This window comes from Oncorhynchus masou, chromosome 29, assembly GCF_036934945.1.
Source record: "Oncorhynchus masou masou isolate Uvic2021 chromosome 29, UVic_Omas_1.1, whole genome shotgun sequence".
Classification (NCBI taxonomy): domain Eukaryota; kingdom Metazoa; phylum Chordata; class Actinopteri; order Salmoniformes; family Salmonidae; genus Oncorhynchus; species Oncorhynchus masou.
The window spans coordinates 90,843,306-90,858,801 of record NC_088240.1 but is presented as its reverse complement, the minus strand read 5'-3'; the positions used below and the strand labels follow the sequence as shown (position 1 = coordinate 90,858,801).

The window sequence follows — 15,496 nt, the reverse complement described above, 5'->3', positions numbered from 1 at the left end:
ATTAGGTGTTGAGTTGTGACTGATCTTTCTGTTCATGGCTCGCAATAAGTGCATTAGACAAAACGTCAAGAAGTTTCCCCCTGTTGTAATGTGGAACTCTTACAGCAGTACCCTAACAGTAGAAGTACCAGTCAGTACCCTAACAGTAGAAGTACCAGTCTGTACCCTAACAGTAGAAGTACCAGTCTGTACCCTAACAGTAGAAGTACCAGTCTGTACCCTAACAGTAGAAGTACCAGTCTGTACCCTAACAGTAGAAGTACCAGTCTGTACCCTAACAGTAGAAGTACCAGTCTGTACCCTAACAGTAGAAGTACCAGTCTGTACCCTAACAGTAGAAGTACCAGTCTGTACCCTAACAGTAGAAGTACCAGTCTGTACCCTAACAGTAGAAGTACCAGTCTGTACCCTAACAGTAGAAGTACCAGTCTGTACCCTAACAGTAGAAGTACCAGTCTGTACCCTAACAGTAGAAGTACCAGTCTGTACCCTAACAGTAGAAGTACCAGTCTGTACCCTAACAGTAGAAGTACCAGTCTGTACCCTAACAGTAGAAGTACCAGTCTGTACCCTAACAGTAGAAGTACCAGTCTGTACCCTAACAGTAGAAGTACCAGTCTGTACCCTAACAGTAGAAGTACCAGTCTGTACCCTAACAGTAGAAGTACCAGTCTGTACCCTAACAGTAGAAGTACCAGTCTGTACCCTAACAGTAGAAGTACCAGTCTGTACCCTAACAGTAGAAGTACCAGTCTGTACCCTAACAGTAGAAGTACCAGTCTGTACCCTAACAGTAGAAGTACCAGTCTGTACCCTAACAGTAGAAGTACCAGTCTGTACCCTAACAGTAGAAGTACCAGTCAGTACCCTAACAGTAGAAGTACCAGTCTGTACCCTAACAGTAGAAGCACCAGTCTGTACCCTAACAGTAGAAGTACCAGTCTGTACCCTAACAGTAGAAGTACCAGTCTGTACCCTAACAGTAGAAGTACCAGTCTGTACCCTAACAGTAGAAGTACCAGTCTGTACCCTAACAGTAGAAGTACCAGTCTGTACCCTAACAGTAGAAGTACCAGTCTGTACCCTAACAGTAGAAGTACCAGTCGATCCCTAACAGTAGAAGTACCAGTCTGTACCCTAACAGTATAAGTACCAGTCTGTACCCTAACAGTAGAAGTACCAGTCTGTACCCTAACAGTAGAAGTACCAGTCTGTACCCTAACAGTAGAAGTACCAGTCTGTACCCTAACAGTAGAAGTACCAGTCTGTACCCTAACAGTAGAAGTACCAGTCTGTACCCTAACAGTAGAAGTACCAGTCTGTACCCTAACAGTAGAAGTACCAGTCTGTACCCTAACAGTAGAAGTACCAGTCTGTACCCTAACAGTAGAAGTACCAGTCTGTACCCTAACAGTAGAAGTACCAGTCTGTACCCTAACAGTAGAAGTACCAGTCTGTACCCTAACAGTAGAAGTACCAGTCTGTACCCTAACAGTAGAAGTACCAGTCTGTACCCTAACAGTAGAAGTACCAGTCTGTACCCTAACAGTAGAAGTACCAGTCTGTACCCTAACAGTAGAAGTACCAGTCTGTACCCTAACAGTGTAGAAGTACCAGTCTGTACCCTAACAGTAGAAGTACCAGTCTGTACCCTAACAGTAGAAGTACCAGTCAGTACCCTAACAGTAGAAGTACCAGTCAGTACCCTAACAGTAGAAGTACCAGTCTGTACCCTAACAGTAGAAGTACCAGTCTGTACCCTAACAGTAGAAGTACCAGTCTGTACCCTAACAGTAGAAGTACCAGTCTGTACCCTAACAGTAGAAGTACCAGTCTGTACCCTAACAGTAGAAGTACCAGTCTGTACCCTAACAGTAGAAGTACCAGTCTGTACCCTAACAGTAGAAGTACCAGTCTGTACCCTAACAGTAGAAGTACCAGTCTGTACCCTAACAGTAGAAGTACCAGTCTGTACCCTAACAGTAGAAGTACCAGTCTGTACCCTAACAGTCATTAAAGTGATGAATAATCAGTAGAGGTCATTAGAGTGATGAATAACCAGTAGAGGTCATTAGTAGAGGTCATTAGAGTGATGAATAACCAGTAGAGGTCATTAGAGTGATGAATAACCAGTAGAGGTCATTAGTAGAGGTCTTAGAGTGATGAATAACCAGTAGAGGTCATTAGTAGAGGTCATTAGAGTGATGAATAACCAGTAGAGGTCATTAGTAGAGGTCATTAGAGTGATGAATAACCAGTAGAGGTCATTAGGGCGATGAATAACCAGTAGAGGTCATTAGTAGAGGTCATTAGAGTGATGAATAACCAGTAGAGGTCATTAGAGTGATGAATAACCAGTAGAGGTCATTAGGGTGAGGTCATTAGGGTGATGAATAACCAGTAGAGGTCATTAGGGTGAGGTCATTAGGGTGATGAATAACCAGTAGAGGTCATTAGTAGAGGTCATTAGAGTGATGAATAACCAGTAGAGGTCATTAGAGTGATGAATAACCAGTAGAGGTCATTAGGGTGAGGTCATTAGAGTGATGAATAACCAGTAGAGGTCATTAGGGTGAGGTCATTAGGGTGACGAATAACCAGTAGAGGTCATTAGTAGAGGTCATTAGAGTGATGAATAACCAGTAGAGGTCATTAGGGTGAGGTCATTAGGGTGATGAATGACAGTATGGGGAAAATGTTTGGTATCATCAGATCTCTGACAGAAAGGTGGACTAACTCTAAGTTACTGATTTAGGGTGAGAATGGCACACAGGGTTGTAAATAATCTCTAAATTCTGTTTCCCAGAAAACCTGGTTGGAAGAATTCCCGGAATCAGGAAGGAATGAGGAGGAAATCAGGGAGCCTCCAACCAGAGGATTGTGGGTGTTCCCTCTCACCTGCAGTAGGCCTCCCTTCAGGTCCAGCAGTAGTTTAGGGGTCCCAGTCTCAGGTTCAGGACTGCTGCTGTGCCTACACCACCTGGCCTCTAGGGCGGCGCTACAGGAGAAAGGCCCCAGCAGCAGACGGCTCCGATCCTTCAGACCCGTCCTCAACAGGATATCCTGCAGCTCCAACAGCACTGAGACTGACTGGACCGGGTCTACAAGGAGCACAGAGAGACATACAGTACAAACCTTCAGTAAAAGGGTTTATGTAACGTAGAGCTGGCACCTTGTAGCTTTAAACACCTCTAAAAACAACCAGATCAACTTCAGAGAGACATACAGTACAAGCCTTCAGTAAAGGGTTTATGTAACGTAGAGCTGACACCTTGTAGCTTTAAACACCTCTAAAAACAACCAGATCAACTTCAGAGAGACATACAGTACAAACCTTCAGTAAAGGGTTTATGTAACGTAGAGCTGGCACCTTGTAGCTTTAAACACCTCTAAAATCAACCAGATCAACTTCAGGGAGACATACAGTACAAACCTTCAGTAAAGGGTTCATGTAACGTAGAGCTGGCACCTTGTAGCTTTAAACACCTCTAACGTACAATGAGTTGGTTTGGTTTATAACATGCTTCAGGCAGATTGTCATAACGTATTGTAGTTAACGGCAAGTGTAATTAGGGCAATTTTCTGTTATGATAAAAAAAAAATGGTTTTGGGGCTCAACTACAATCACAGAAAGCGTGAAAATAAGTCTACATGTAAAAAAGAAACGGTGAGCTTCCCCTTTAACTCCAAACCCCTTTAACGCTAAACAAAGAGCAAGGGAGAGAGAGGACATCTCTGTCTTGTACCTCTCCAACATCACAACACCAAATATCACAGTTGAACTTGATGAGAAGCAGATGAGCTAGCGGTTGGTTCCTACAGTGAGACGTGTGGACCCGGACAGACACTTGGTCAGACAAACACAGGACAGTTCTGGCTCAGTCCATCTCCTTCCAGTCGTGACAGAGGGACTGACCTCGGCTACGACCTTGGTTAGGATCCAAGCTCGATGAACTCATAAATCTCCATAAACCTTGGTCTCCGCCACTCGCTGACAATGGACGTCTCTGGTCTGTCAGTCAACAGAACACTTGGATGCTGTTCTGTGTATGAGTCATCTGTCCAGAGAACCAACTCTTTAACGGCCCTTTAAACTGCTGCCTGCCGGGGAACCCAGAGAACCAACTCTTTAACGGCCCTTTAAACTGCTGCCTGCCGGGGAACCCAGAGAACCAACTCTTTAACGGCCCTTTAAACTGCTGCCTGCCGGGGAACCCAGAGAACCAACTCTAACGGCCCTTTAAACTGTTGCTGCCGGGGAACCCAGAGAACCAACTCTTTAACGGCCCTTTAAACGGTTGCCTGCCGGGGAACCCAGAGAACCAACTCTTTAACGGCCCTTTAAACTGCCGGTTGCCGGGGAAACCCAGAGAACACGGAACTAACTGCTCTGTTGTTCCACCACTTGTTCTGCTCCCGCTGTTTACAATAACCAAGATGTCCGTCTTGTTTTCATTCTGTCTGCGCTGCGGCCTTGTGCTGATATGATCCAGGCAGGCCTCGCCTCTATCAGAGCAGCACTGGGCTGTGGAGCTCCCAGGCAGGCCTCGTCTATCTCAGAGCAGCACTAGGCTGGGGAGCTCCCAGGCAGGCCTCGCCTCTCTCAGAGCAGCACTAGGCTGGGGAGCTCCCAGGCAGGCCTCGTCTATCTCAGAGCAGCACTAGGTTGGGGAGCTCCCAGGCAGGCCTCATCTATCTCAGAGCAGCACTAGGCTGGGGAGCTCCCAGGCAGGCCTCGTCTCTCTCAGAGCAGCACTAGGTTGGGGAGCTCCCAGGCAGGCCTCATCTATCTCAGAGCAGCACTAAGCTGGGGAGCTCCCAGGCAGGCCTCATCTATCTCAGAGCAGCACTAGGTTGGGGAGCTCCCAGGCAGGCCTCATCTATCTCAGAGCAGCACTAGGCTGGGGAGCTCCCAGGCAGGCCTCGTCTCTCTCAGAGCAGCACTAGGTTGGGGAGCTCCCAGGCAGGCCTCATCTATCTCAGAGCAGCACTAGGCTGGGGAGCTCCCAGGCAGGCCTCATCTATCTCAGAGCAGCACTAGGCTGGGGAGCTCCCAGGCAGGCCTCATCTATCTCAGAGCAGCACTAGGCTGGGGAGCTCCCAGGCAGGCCTCGTCTATCTCAGAGCAGCACTAGGCTGGGGAGCTCCCAGGCTGGCCTCGTCTCTATCAGAGCAGCACTGGGCTGTGGAGCTCCCAGGCAGGCCTCGTCTCTCAGAGCAGCACTAGGCTGGGGAGCTCCCAGGCAGGCCTCGTCTATCTCAGAGCAGCACTAGGTTGGGGAGCTCCCAGGCAGGCCTCGTGTCTCTCAGAGCAGCACTAGGTTGGGGAGCTCCCAGGCAGGCCTCATCTATCTCAGAGCAGCACTAGGCTGGGGAGCTCCCAGGCAGGCCTCATCTATCTCAGAGCAGCACTAGGCTGGGGAGCTCCCAGGCAGGCCTCCTCTCTCAGAGCAGCACTAGGTTGGGGAGCTCCCAGGCAGGCCTCGTCTATCTCAGAGCAGCACTAGGCTGGGGAGCTCCCAGGCAGGCCTCCTCTCTCAGAGCAGCACTAGGCTGGGGAACTCCCAGGCAGGCCTCCTCTCTCAGAGCAGCACTAGGCTGGGGAACTCCCAGGCAGGCCTCGTCTATCTCAGAGCAGCACTAGGCTGGGGAGCTCCCAGGCAGGCCTCATCTATATCAGAGCAGCACTAGGCTGGGGAGCTCCCAGGCAGGCCTCCTCTCTCAGAGCAGCACTAGGCTGGGGAGCTCCCAGGCAGGCTTCGTCTATCTCAGAGCAGCACTAGGTTGGGGAGCTCCCAGGCAGGCCTCCTCTCTCAGAGCAGCACTAGGCTGGGGAGCTCCCAGGCAGGCCTCCTCTCTCAGAGCAGCACTAGGTTGGGGAGCTCCCAGGCAGGCCTCCTCTCTCAGAGCAGCACTAGGTTGGGGAGCTCCCAGGCAGGCCTCCTCTCTCAGAGCAGCACTAGGCTGGGGAGCTCCCAGGCAGGCCTCGTCTATCTCAGAGCAGCACTAGGTTGGGGAGCTCCCAGGCAGGCCTCGTCTATCTCAGAGCAGCACTAGGTTGGGGAGCTCCCAGGCAGGCCTCCTCTCTCTCAGAGCAGCACTGAACTGACTAACTGTGGCTATCATCATCCTATTACAACAGAGAGAGCCTCATCCCAACTGGCCAGAAGACTCCACCCCTCCCATGGTGCATCAACTACAGCCCAGAGACCAGGGCAGAGAGGAACAGAAAGCACCACTCCTCCCATGGTGCATCAACTACAGCCCAGAGACCAGGGCAGAGAGGAACAGAAAGCACCACTCCTCCCATGGTGCATCAACTACAGCCCAGAGACCAGGGCAGAGAGGAACAGAAAGCACCACTCCTCCCATGGTGCATCATTAACAGCCCAGAGACCAGGGCAGAGAGGAACAGAAAGCACCACTCCTCCCATGGTGCATCAACTACAGCCCAGAGACCAGGGCAGAGAGGAACAGAAAGCACCACCCCTCCCATGGTGCATCATTAACAGCCCAGAGACCAGGGCAGAGAGGAACAGAAAGCACCACTCCTCCCATGGTGCATCATTAACAGCCCAGAGACCAGGGCAGGGAGGAACAGAAACCACCACGGCATGATGAGGTAAAACACAGCTGCAACCACGATGGCAATCTTAATATTCTCACTAATTAGGAAGTTTAAAGTCCTCTCTCCTTTCGTCTCCTCTCCTCTCCTCTCCTCCTCTCCTCTCTCCCCTCCTCCCCTCCACTCCTCTCCCCCCTCCTCCTCTCCTCTCCCCCATCCTCTCCTCCCCCCTCCTCTCCCCTCCCCTCCTATCCCCTCCCCCCTCCTCTCCTCTCCCCTAACCTCCCCCTCTCCCCTCCTCTCCTCCCCCTCCTCTCCCCCCTCCTCCTCTCCTCTCCCCCCTCTCCTCTCCTTCCCTCACCCTCTTTTCCCCTCTTCCCCTCTCCCCCTCTTCCCTCCTCCTCTCCCGTCCTCTCCTCCCCTCCCCTCCCCCTCCTCTCCCCCTCTTCCTCTCCCGTCCTCTCCTCCCCTCCCGTCCTCCCCTCTCCTCCCTCTCCCCTCTCTGTGTGTGTGAGCTCAGCCTGTGTTCTGCCACCCAGCCTATTATCATGTGGTCAGGGAGAGAGCAGAGGAGAACCACACTCATATTTATGGTCGACCGTTGGACGCCTGAGTCAAACGGACAGCAAGTTACCATCCCTACTGCCACACACACACACACACACACACACACACACACACACACACACACACACACACACACACACACACACACACACACACACACACAATCCCAAAATATTTTTTAGACCTGCATGGCCTGTCTGGACAACACACGACCTGCCTGGCCTGTCTGGACAACACACGACCTGCCTGGCCTGTCAGTACAACATTAGACCTGCCTGGCCTGTCTGGACAACACACAACCTGCCTGGCCTGTCTGGACAACACACGACCTGCCTGGCCTGTCTGGACAACACACGACCTGCCTGGCCTGTCTGGACAACATTAGACCTGCCTGGCCTGTCTGGACAACACACAACCTGCCTGGCCTGTCTGGACAACACACGACCTGCCTGGCCTGTCTGGACAACATTAGACCTGCCTGGCCTGTCTGGACAACACACAACCTGCCTGGCCTGTCTGGACAACATTAGACCTGCCTGGCCTGTCTGGACAACACACGACCTGCCTGGCCTGTCTGGACAACACACGACCTGCCTGGCCTGTCTGGACAACACACGACCTGCCTGGCCTGTCTGGACAACACACGACCTGCCTGGCCTGCCTGGACAACACACGACCTGCCTGGCCTGTCTGGACAACACACGACCTGCCTGGCCTGTCTGGACAACACACGACCTGCCTGGCCTGTCTGGACAACACACGACCTGCCTGGCCTGTCTGGACAACACACGACCTGCCTGGCCTGTCTGGACAACACACAACCTGCCTGGCCTGTCAGTACAACACACGACCTGCCTGGCCTGTCTGGACAACACACAACCTGCCTGGCCTGTCTGGACAACACACGACCTGCCTGGCCTGCCTGGACAACACACGACCTGCCTGGCCTGTCTGGACAACACACGACCTGCCTGGCCTGTCTGGACAACACACGACCTGCCTGGCCTGTCTGGACAACACACGACCTGCCTCACCAGACACAGGATCACACAGACGATCAAAAAGACATGTTTCAGAACAACGGTTCCCATCCAGCTAGAAGAACCAGTCCGCAGAAGGCCAAGAACTCAGGTCCAGTTTGTGGTTTTATACATACACGCAACATTACATTACACATGTCTGTCGTCCTGACTACAGAGTCTGGGTCTACTGCAGCTCTGTCGTCCTGACGACAGAGTCTGGGTCTACTGCAGCTCTGTCGTCCTGACTACAGAGTCTGGGTCTACTGCAGCTCTGTCGTCCTGACTACAGAGTCTGGGTCTACTGCAGCTCTGTCGTCTTGACTACAGAGTCTGGTCTACTGCTGATCTGTCGTCCTGACAACAGAGTCTGGGTCTACTGCAGCTATGTCGTCCTGACTACAGAGTCTGGTCTACTGCAGCTCTGTCGTCTTGACTACAGAGTCTGGGTCTAATGCAGCTCTGTCGTCCTGACTACAGAGTCTGGTCTACTGCAGCTCTGTCGTCCTGACTACAGAGTCTGGTCTACTGCAGCTCTGTCGTCCTGACAACAGAGTCGGGTCTACTGCAGCTCTGTCGTCCTGACTACAGAGTCTGGTCTACTGCAGCTCTGTCGTCCTGACTACAGAGTCGGGTCTACTGCAGCTCTGTCGTCCTGACAACAGAGTCTGGTCTACTGCAGAGGATCATCAAGATAAAGTGTTTATACAATACGTTCCAGATGAAGGCAGCACAACATCTTAACTCAAACTGGTCATATGTCCTTCTGTATAACACTTGTCATGTGTCCTTCTGTACAACACTTGTCATGTGTCCTTCTGTACAACACTTGTCATGTGTCCTTCTGTACAACACTTGTCATGTGTCCTTCTGTACAACACTTGTCATGTGTCCTTCTGTACAACACTTGTCATGTGTCCTTCTGTACAACACTTGTCATGTGTCCTTCTGTACAACACTTGTCATGTGTCCTTCTGTACAACACTTGTGAGTGGTGTCTTGTGTGACTGTGAAGTTTATGAGAGAGAAACAGATCATTACGTAGCAAGACCAACTGAAAGGAGACTTGAGACAATAGATCTCTGGAGGGTACGGAGACACACAGGGCCGTCAGTCCCATATGTTAAAGCCATAGGTCTCTGGAGGGTACGGAGACACACAGGGCCGTCAGTCCCATATGTTAAAGCCATAGGTCTCTGGACGGTATGGAGACACACAGGGCCGTCAGTCCCATATGTTAAAGCCATAGGTCTCTGGAGGGTACGGAGACACACAGGGCCGTCAGTCCCATTATGTTAAAGCCATAGATCTCTGGAGGGTATGGAGACACACAGGGCAGTCAGTCCCATATGTTAAAGCCATAGGTCTCTGGAGGGTACGGAGACACACAGAGCCGTCAGTCCCATTATGTTACAGCCATTAGGCTGAGACCATCAGAGCCATCAGAGCAGAAACACCCAACACCCCATCTGTTATGTCCCAGGACCACTAAAGGCCAGCTGTTGTTGCCAGGGGATTTAAGGAGGCTCTGCAGCTCTGTGTCTCTATCCACTTCATGTGTTTTGAGTTTGGAAAACTATCTCACTGGGAGGCGCGGGCCAAACGAAATGAAATGGATCCTGAAGAGCTCAGCCAAGACTTCAACATGTTACCGAAGGCAGGGGGGGGGGCTGTGTGTGAGAGAGAGAGAGAGGCAGCGGGGAGGGACTGTGTGTGAGAGAGAGAGAGGCAGCGGGGAGGGACTGTGTGTGAGAGAGAGAGAGAGGCAGGGGGGAGGGACTGTGTGAGAGAGAGAGAGAGAGAGAGAGAGGCAGGGGGAGGCAGGGACTGTGTGTGAGAGAGAGAGAGGTAGGGGAGGCAGGGACTGTGTGTGAGAGAGAGAGGCAGGGGGAGGCAGGGACTGTGTGTGAGAGAGAGAGAGGCAGGGGGAGGCAGGGCCTGTGTTTGAGAGAGAGCGAGGCAGGGGAGGCAGGGACTGTGTGTGAGAGAGAGAGGCAGGGGAGGCAGGGACTGTGTGTGAGAGAGAGAGGCAGGGGGAGGCAGGGACTGTGTGTGAGAGAGAGAGAGGCAGGGGGAGGCAGGGCCTGTGTTTGAGAGAGAGCGAGGCAGGGGGAGGCAGGGACTGTGTGTGAGAGAGAGAGGCAGGGGAGGCAGGGACTGTGTGTGAGAGAGAGAGAGGCAGGGGGAGGCAGGGACTGTGTCTGAGAGAGAGAGAGAGAGAGAGAGAGAGAGAGAGAGAGAGAGAGAGAGAGAGAGAGAGAGAGAGAGATAGAGAAAGAGGCAGGGGGAGGCAGGGACTGTGTGTGAGAGAGAGAGGTAGGGCGAGGCAGGGACTGTGTGTGTGAGAGAGAGAGAGAGAGAGAGAGAGAGAGAGGCAGGGGGAGGGACTGTGTGTGTACAGACAGACAGTCAGTCAGGCAGGCAGACATGCATGTATATGTTCTGAAACATATAGAGACGACGAGAAACATCTAGAAACAATGAGAAACATCTGGAGACGACAAGAAACATCTAGAGACGACAAGAAACATCTAGAGACGACGAGAAACATCTAGAGATGACGAGAAACATCTAGAGATGACGAGAAACATCTAGAGATGATGAGAAACATCTAGAGACGATGAGAAACATCTAGAGACGATGAGAAACATGTAGAGAAGACGAGATACATCTAGAGACGATGAGAAACATCTAGAGACGACGAGAAACATCTAGAGAAGATGAGAAACATCTAGAGACGACGAGACGATGAGAAACATCTATAGACGACGAGAAACATCTAGAGACGACGAGAAACATCTAGAGACAATGAGAAACATCCAGAGACGACGAGACGATGAGAAACATCTAGAGACGACGAGAAACATCTAGAGACGACGAGACGATGAGAAACATCTATAGACGACGAGAAACATCTAGAGACGACGAGAAACATCTAGAGATGACGTGAAACATCTAGAGACGACGTGAAACATCTAGAGACGACGAGATGATGAGAAACATCTAGAGATGACGAGAAACATCTAGAGACGATGAGAAACATCTAGAGACGACGAGAAACATCTAAAGACGACGAGAAACATCTAGAGACAATGAGAAACATCTAGAGACGACGAGACGATGAGAAACATCTCGAGACGATGCAAAACATCTAGAGACGACGAGAAACATCTAGAGACAATGAGAAACATCTAGAGATGACGAGAAACATCTAGACACATCTAGAGAAGATGAGAAACATCTAGAGACGACGAGAAACATCTAGAGACGACGAGAAACATCTGGAGACAATGAGAAACATCTAGAGACGACGAGAAACATCTAGAGACGACGAAAAACATCTAGAGACAACGAGAAACATCTAGAAACATCTAGAGACGATGCAAAACATCTAGAGACGATGAGAAACATCTAAAGAAAACGAGAAACATCTAGAGACGACGAGAAACATCTAGAGACGACGAGAAACATCTAGAGACAATGAGAAACATCTAGAAACATCTAGAGACGATGCAAAACATCTAGAGACGATGAGAAACATCTAGAGACAACGAGAAACATCTAGAGACGACGAGAAACATTTAGAGACGATGAGAAACATCTAGAGATGACGAGAAACATCTAGAGACGACGAGAAACATCTAGAGACAATGAGAAAAGTCTAGAAACCTTCAACGACCAACATGGAAGAAAAACACAAGACTAGTGTTTCAATGTTTCAGTGCTGTGGAAAATGTCCCATATGGCACCCTATTCAACGCACTACTTTTGTCCACTACTTTTCCAGTGCCCCCCCCACTCCGATTCGCCACAACAAAATCTGTCTGATAGAACACAGGAAACGGCCCACGATGCATCACTGTCGAGGGCTCCAACCCGTAGGAGGAATAACCCAGAGGGCTCTGAGTAGTGCACTATACATAGGGAATAGAGGCCATTGGGTCCTGATCTAAAGTAGTGCACTATATAGGGAATAGGGGCCATTGGGTCCTGATCTAAAGTAGTGCACTATATAGGGAATAGGGGCCATTGGGTCCTGATCTAAAGTAGTGCACTATATAGGGAGTATGCTGCCATTTGGAAACACAGCCTGGGTCAGACTAGGAGGAAACGTCCCAGTGGGTCTCCATGACCATCAGCCTGGGTCAGACTAGGAGGAAACGTCTCAGTGGGTCTCCATGACCATCAGCCTGTCAGACTAGGAGGACACGTCTCAGTGGGTCTCCATGACCATCAGCCTGGGTCAGACTAGGAGGACACGTCCCAGTGGGTCTCCATGACCATCAGCCTGTCAGACCAGGAGGACACGTCTCAGTGAGTCTCCATGACCATCAGCCTGTCAGACTAGGAGGACACGTCTCAGTGGGTCTCCATGACCATCAGCCTGGGTCAGACTAGGAGGAAACGTCTCAGTGGGTCTCCATGACCATCAGCCTGGGTCAGACTAGGAGGAAACGTCCCAGTGGGTCTCCATGACCATCAGCCTGGGTCAGACTAGGAGGACACGTCTCAGTGGGTCTCCATGACCATCAGCCTGGGTCAGACTAGGAGGAAACGTCCCAGTGGGTCTCCATGACCATCCGCCTGGGTCAGACTAGGAGGAAACGTCTCAGTGGGTCTCCATGACCATCAGCCTGGGTCAGACTAGGAGGACACGTCTCAGTGGGTCTCCATGACCATCAGCCTGGGTCAGACTAGGAGGACACGTCTCAGTGGGTCTCCATGACCATCAGCCTGGGTCAGACTAGGAGGAAACGTCCCAGTGGGTCTCCATGACCATCAGCCTGGGTCAGACTAGGAGGACACGTCTCAGTGGGTCTCCATGACCATCCGCCTGGGTCAGACCAGGAGGAAACGTCTCAGTGGGTCTCCATGACCATCCGCCTGGGTCAGACTAGGAGGAAACGTCTCAGTGGGTCTCCATGACCACCAGCCTGGGTCAGACTAGGAGGAAACGTCTCAGTGGGTCTCCATGACCATCAGCCTGGGTCAGACTAGGAGGAAACGTCTCAGTGGGTCTCCATGACCATCCGCCTGGGTCAGACTAGGAGGAAACGTCTCAGTGGGTCTCCATGACCACCAGCCTGGGTCAGACTAGGAGGAAACGTCTCAGTGGGTCTCCATGACCATCAGCCTGTCAGACTAGGAGGACACGTCTCAGTGGGTCTCCATGACCATCAGCCTGGGTCAGACTAGGAGGAAACGTCTCAGTGGGTCTCCATGACCATCAGCCTGGGTCAGACCAGGAGGAAACGTCTCAGTGGGTCTCCATGACCATCTGCCTGGGTCAGACCAGGAGGAAACGTCTCAGTGGGTCTCCATGACCATCTGCCTGGGTCAGACCAGGAGGAAACGTCTCAGTGGGTCTCCATGACCATCTGCCTGGGTCAGACTAGGAGGAAACGTCTCAGTGGGTCTCCATGACCATCAGCCTGGGTCAGACTAGGAGGAAACGTCTCAGTGGGTCTCCATGACCATCAGCCTGGGTCAGACTAGGAGGACACGTCTCAGTGGGTCTCCATGACCATCAGCCTGGGTCAGACCAGGAGGAAACGTCTCAGTGGGTCTCCATGACCATCAGCCTGGGTCAGACCAGGAGGAAACGTCTCAGTGGGTCTCCATGACCATCAGCCTGGGTCAGACTAGGAGGAAACGTCTCAGTGGGTCTCCATGACCATCAGCCTGGGTCAGACTAGGAGGACACGTCTCAGTGGGTCTCCATGACCATCAGCCTGACTAGTGGGTCTCCATGACCACCAGCCTGTCAGACTAGGAGGACACGTCCCAGTGGGTCTCCATGACCATCAGCCTGACTAGTGGGTCTCCATGACCATCAGCCTGACTAGTGGACATGAGGCTCTGCACCAAGAGGACATGGTGTTTATAGTCAACAACAGAATCACTTGGTGATCAATCTCTTCTCGACAGGCGAGATGTCAGAACCCCACAGCTAAAGAGCTGTCATCCTCCTCCAACCAGGGATTAGCTTTCATAGAAAACACAACTCTCTGTCACCTTCCCTCCCTCCCTCCCTCCCTCCCTCCCTCTCTCTCCCCCTCTCTCTCTCCCCACCCACCCTCCCTCTCTCTCTCTCTCTCCCCACCCTCCCTTTTCTCTCTCTCCCCCTCCCTCTCTCTCTCCCTCCCCCCCTCTCTCTCTCTCCACTCTCTCCCCCTCCCTCTCTCTCTCCCTCTCTCTCTCGCCCTCCCCCTCTCTCTCTCTCTCTCTCTCTCACTCTCTCTCTCTCTCACTCTCTCTCTCTCCCTCCCCCTCTCTCTCTCTCCCCCTCCCTCCCTCCCTCCCTCTCTCTCTCCCTCTCCCCCTCTCTCTCTCTCTCTCTCACTCTCTCTCTCTCTCTCCCTCTCTCTCTCCCTCTCTCTCTCACCCTCCCCCCTCTCTCTCTCTCTCTCTCTCTCTCCCCCTCTCTCCCCCTCTCTCTCCCTCCCCCTCCCTCTCTCGTCGTTTTTCCATTGTTTTCCATGCTGAGTGTTTTGAAACTGTGTTTATAAAAGGCAACACATCAAAAATGGATGAAAGCGGAAAAGCTGTTGAAAATCAGCGCGGGCCACGGCGTCAAGAATGTTCTCACTGCGGAGTTATGTAGATTAGAGTAAACAAGTGCAAATTGTTGAGGTTTTAATTAAAATATTTGACAATCATTTTATCTGAAGTAACCCTATGCAACATCTGTGAAGCAGATGGGTTTAAAAGCCCAGAGAAACTCTGTCCTCCCCCCCAGAGAAACTGTGTCCTCCCCTGCCCCCCCTCCAGAGAAACTCTGTCCTCCCCCATAGAAACTGTGTCCTCCCCTGCCCCCACTCCAGAGAAACTCTGTCCTCCCCCATAGAAACTGTGTCCTCCCCTGCCCCCCCTCCAGAGAAACTCTGTCCTCCCCCATAGAAACTGTGTCCTCCCCTGCCCCCCCTCCAGAGAAACTCTGTCCTCCCCTGTTCCCTCCCCCTCCAGAGAAACTCTGTCCACCCCCTCCAGAGAAACTCTGTCCTCCCCTGTTCCCTCCCCCTCCAGAGAAACTCTGTCCTCCCCCTCCAGAGAAACTCTGTCCTCCCCTGCCCCCCTCCAGAGAAACTCTGTCCTCCCCTGCCCCCCTCCAGAGAAACTCTGTCCTCCCCCGTTCCCTCCCCCCCAGAGAAACTCTGTCCTCCCCTCTCCCCCTCCCCCCAGAGAAACTCTGTCCTCCCCTGTTCCCTCCCTCCCCCTCCAGAGAAACTCTGTCCTCCCCTGCCCCCCCTCCCCCAGAGAAACTCTGTCCTCCCCTGCCCCCCCCTCCAGAGAAACTCTGTCCTCCCCACCCCCTCTAACCCCCTATGTTCAGTGAACAGAAGTG

At 52.1% G+C, this 15,496-nt stretch overlaps 1 protein-coding gene across 1 annotated transcript in view; it reads right to left on the bottom strand.

The window, feature by feature from the left end:
* LOC135519836 (intermembrane lipid transfer protein VPS13B) overlaps window positions 1-15,496 on the bottom strand; it is a 764,993-nt gene that overhangs the window by 160,339 nt on the left and 589,158 nt on the right. Inside the window, 1 exon segment of the mRNA XM_064945043.1 lies at window positions 2,899-3,101. Within this exon segment, the coding sequence (XP_064801115.1) occupies window positions 2,899-3,101 (203 nt within the window).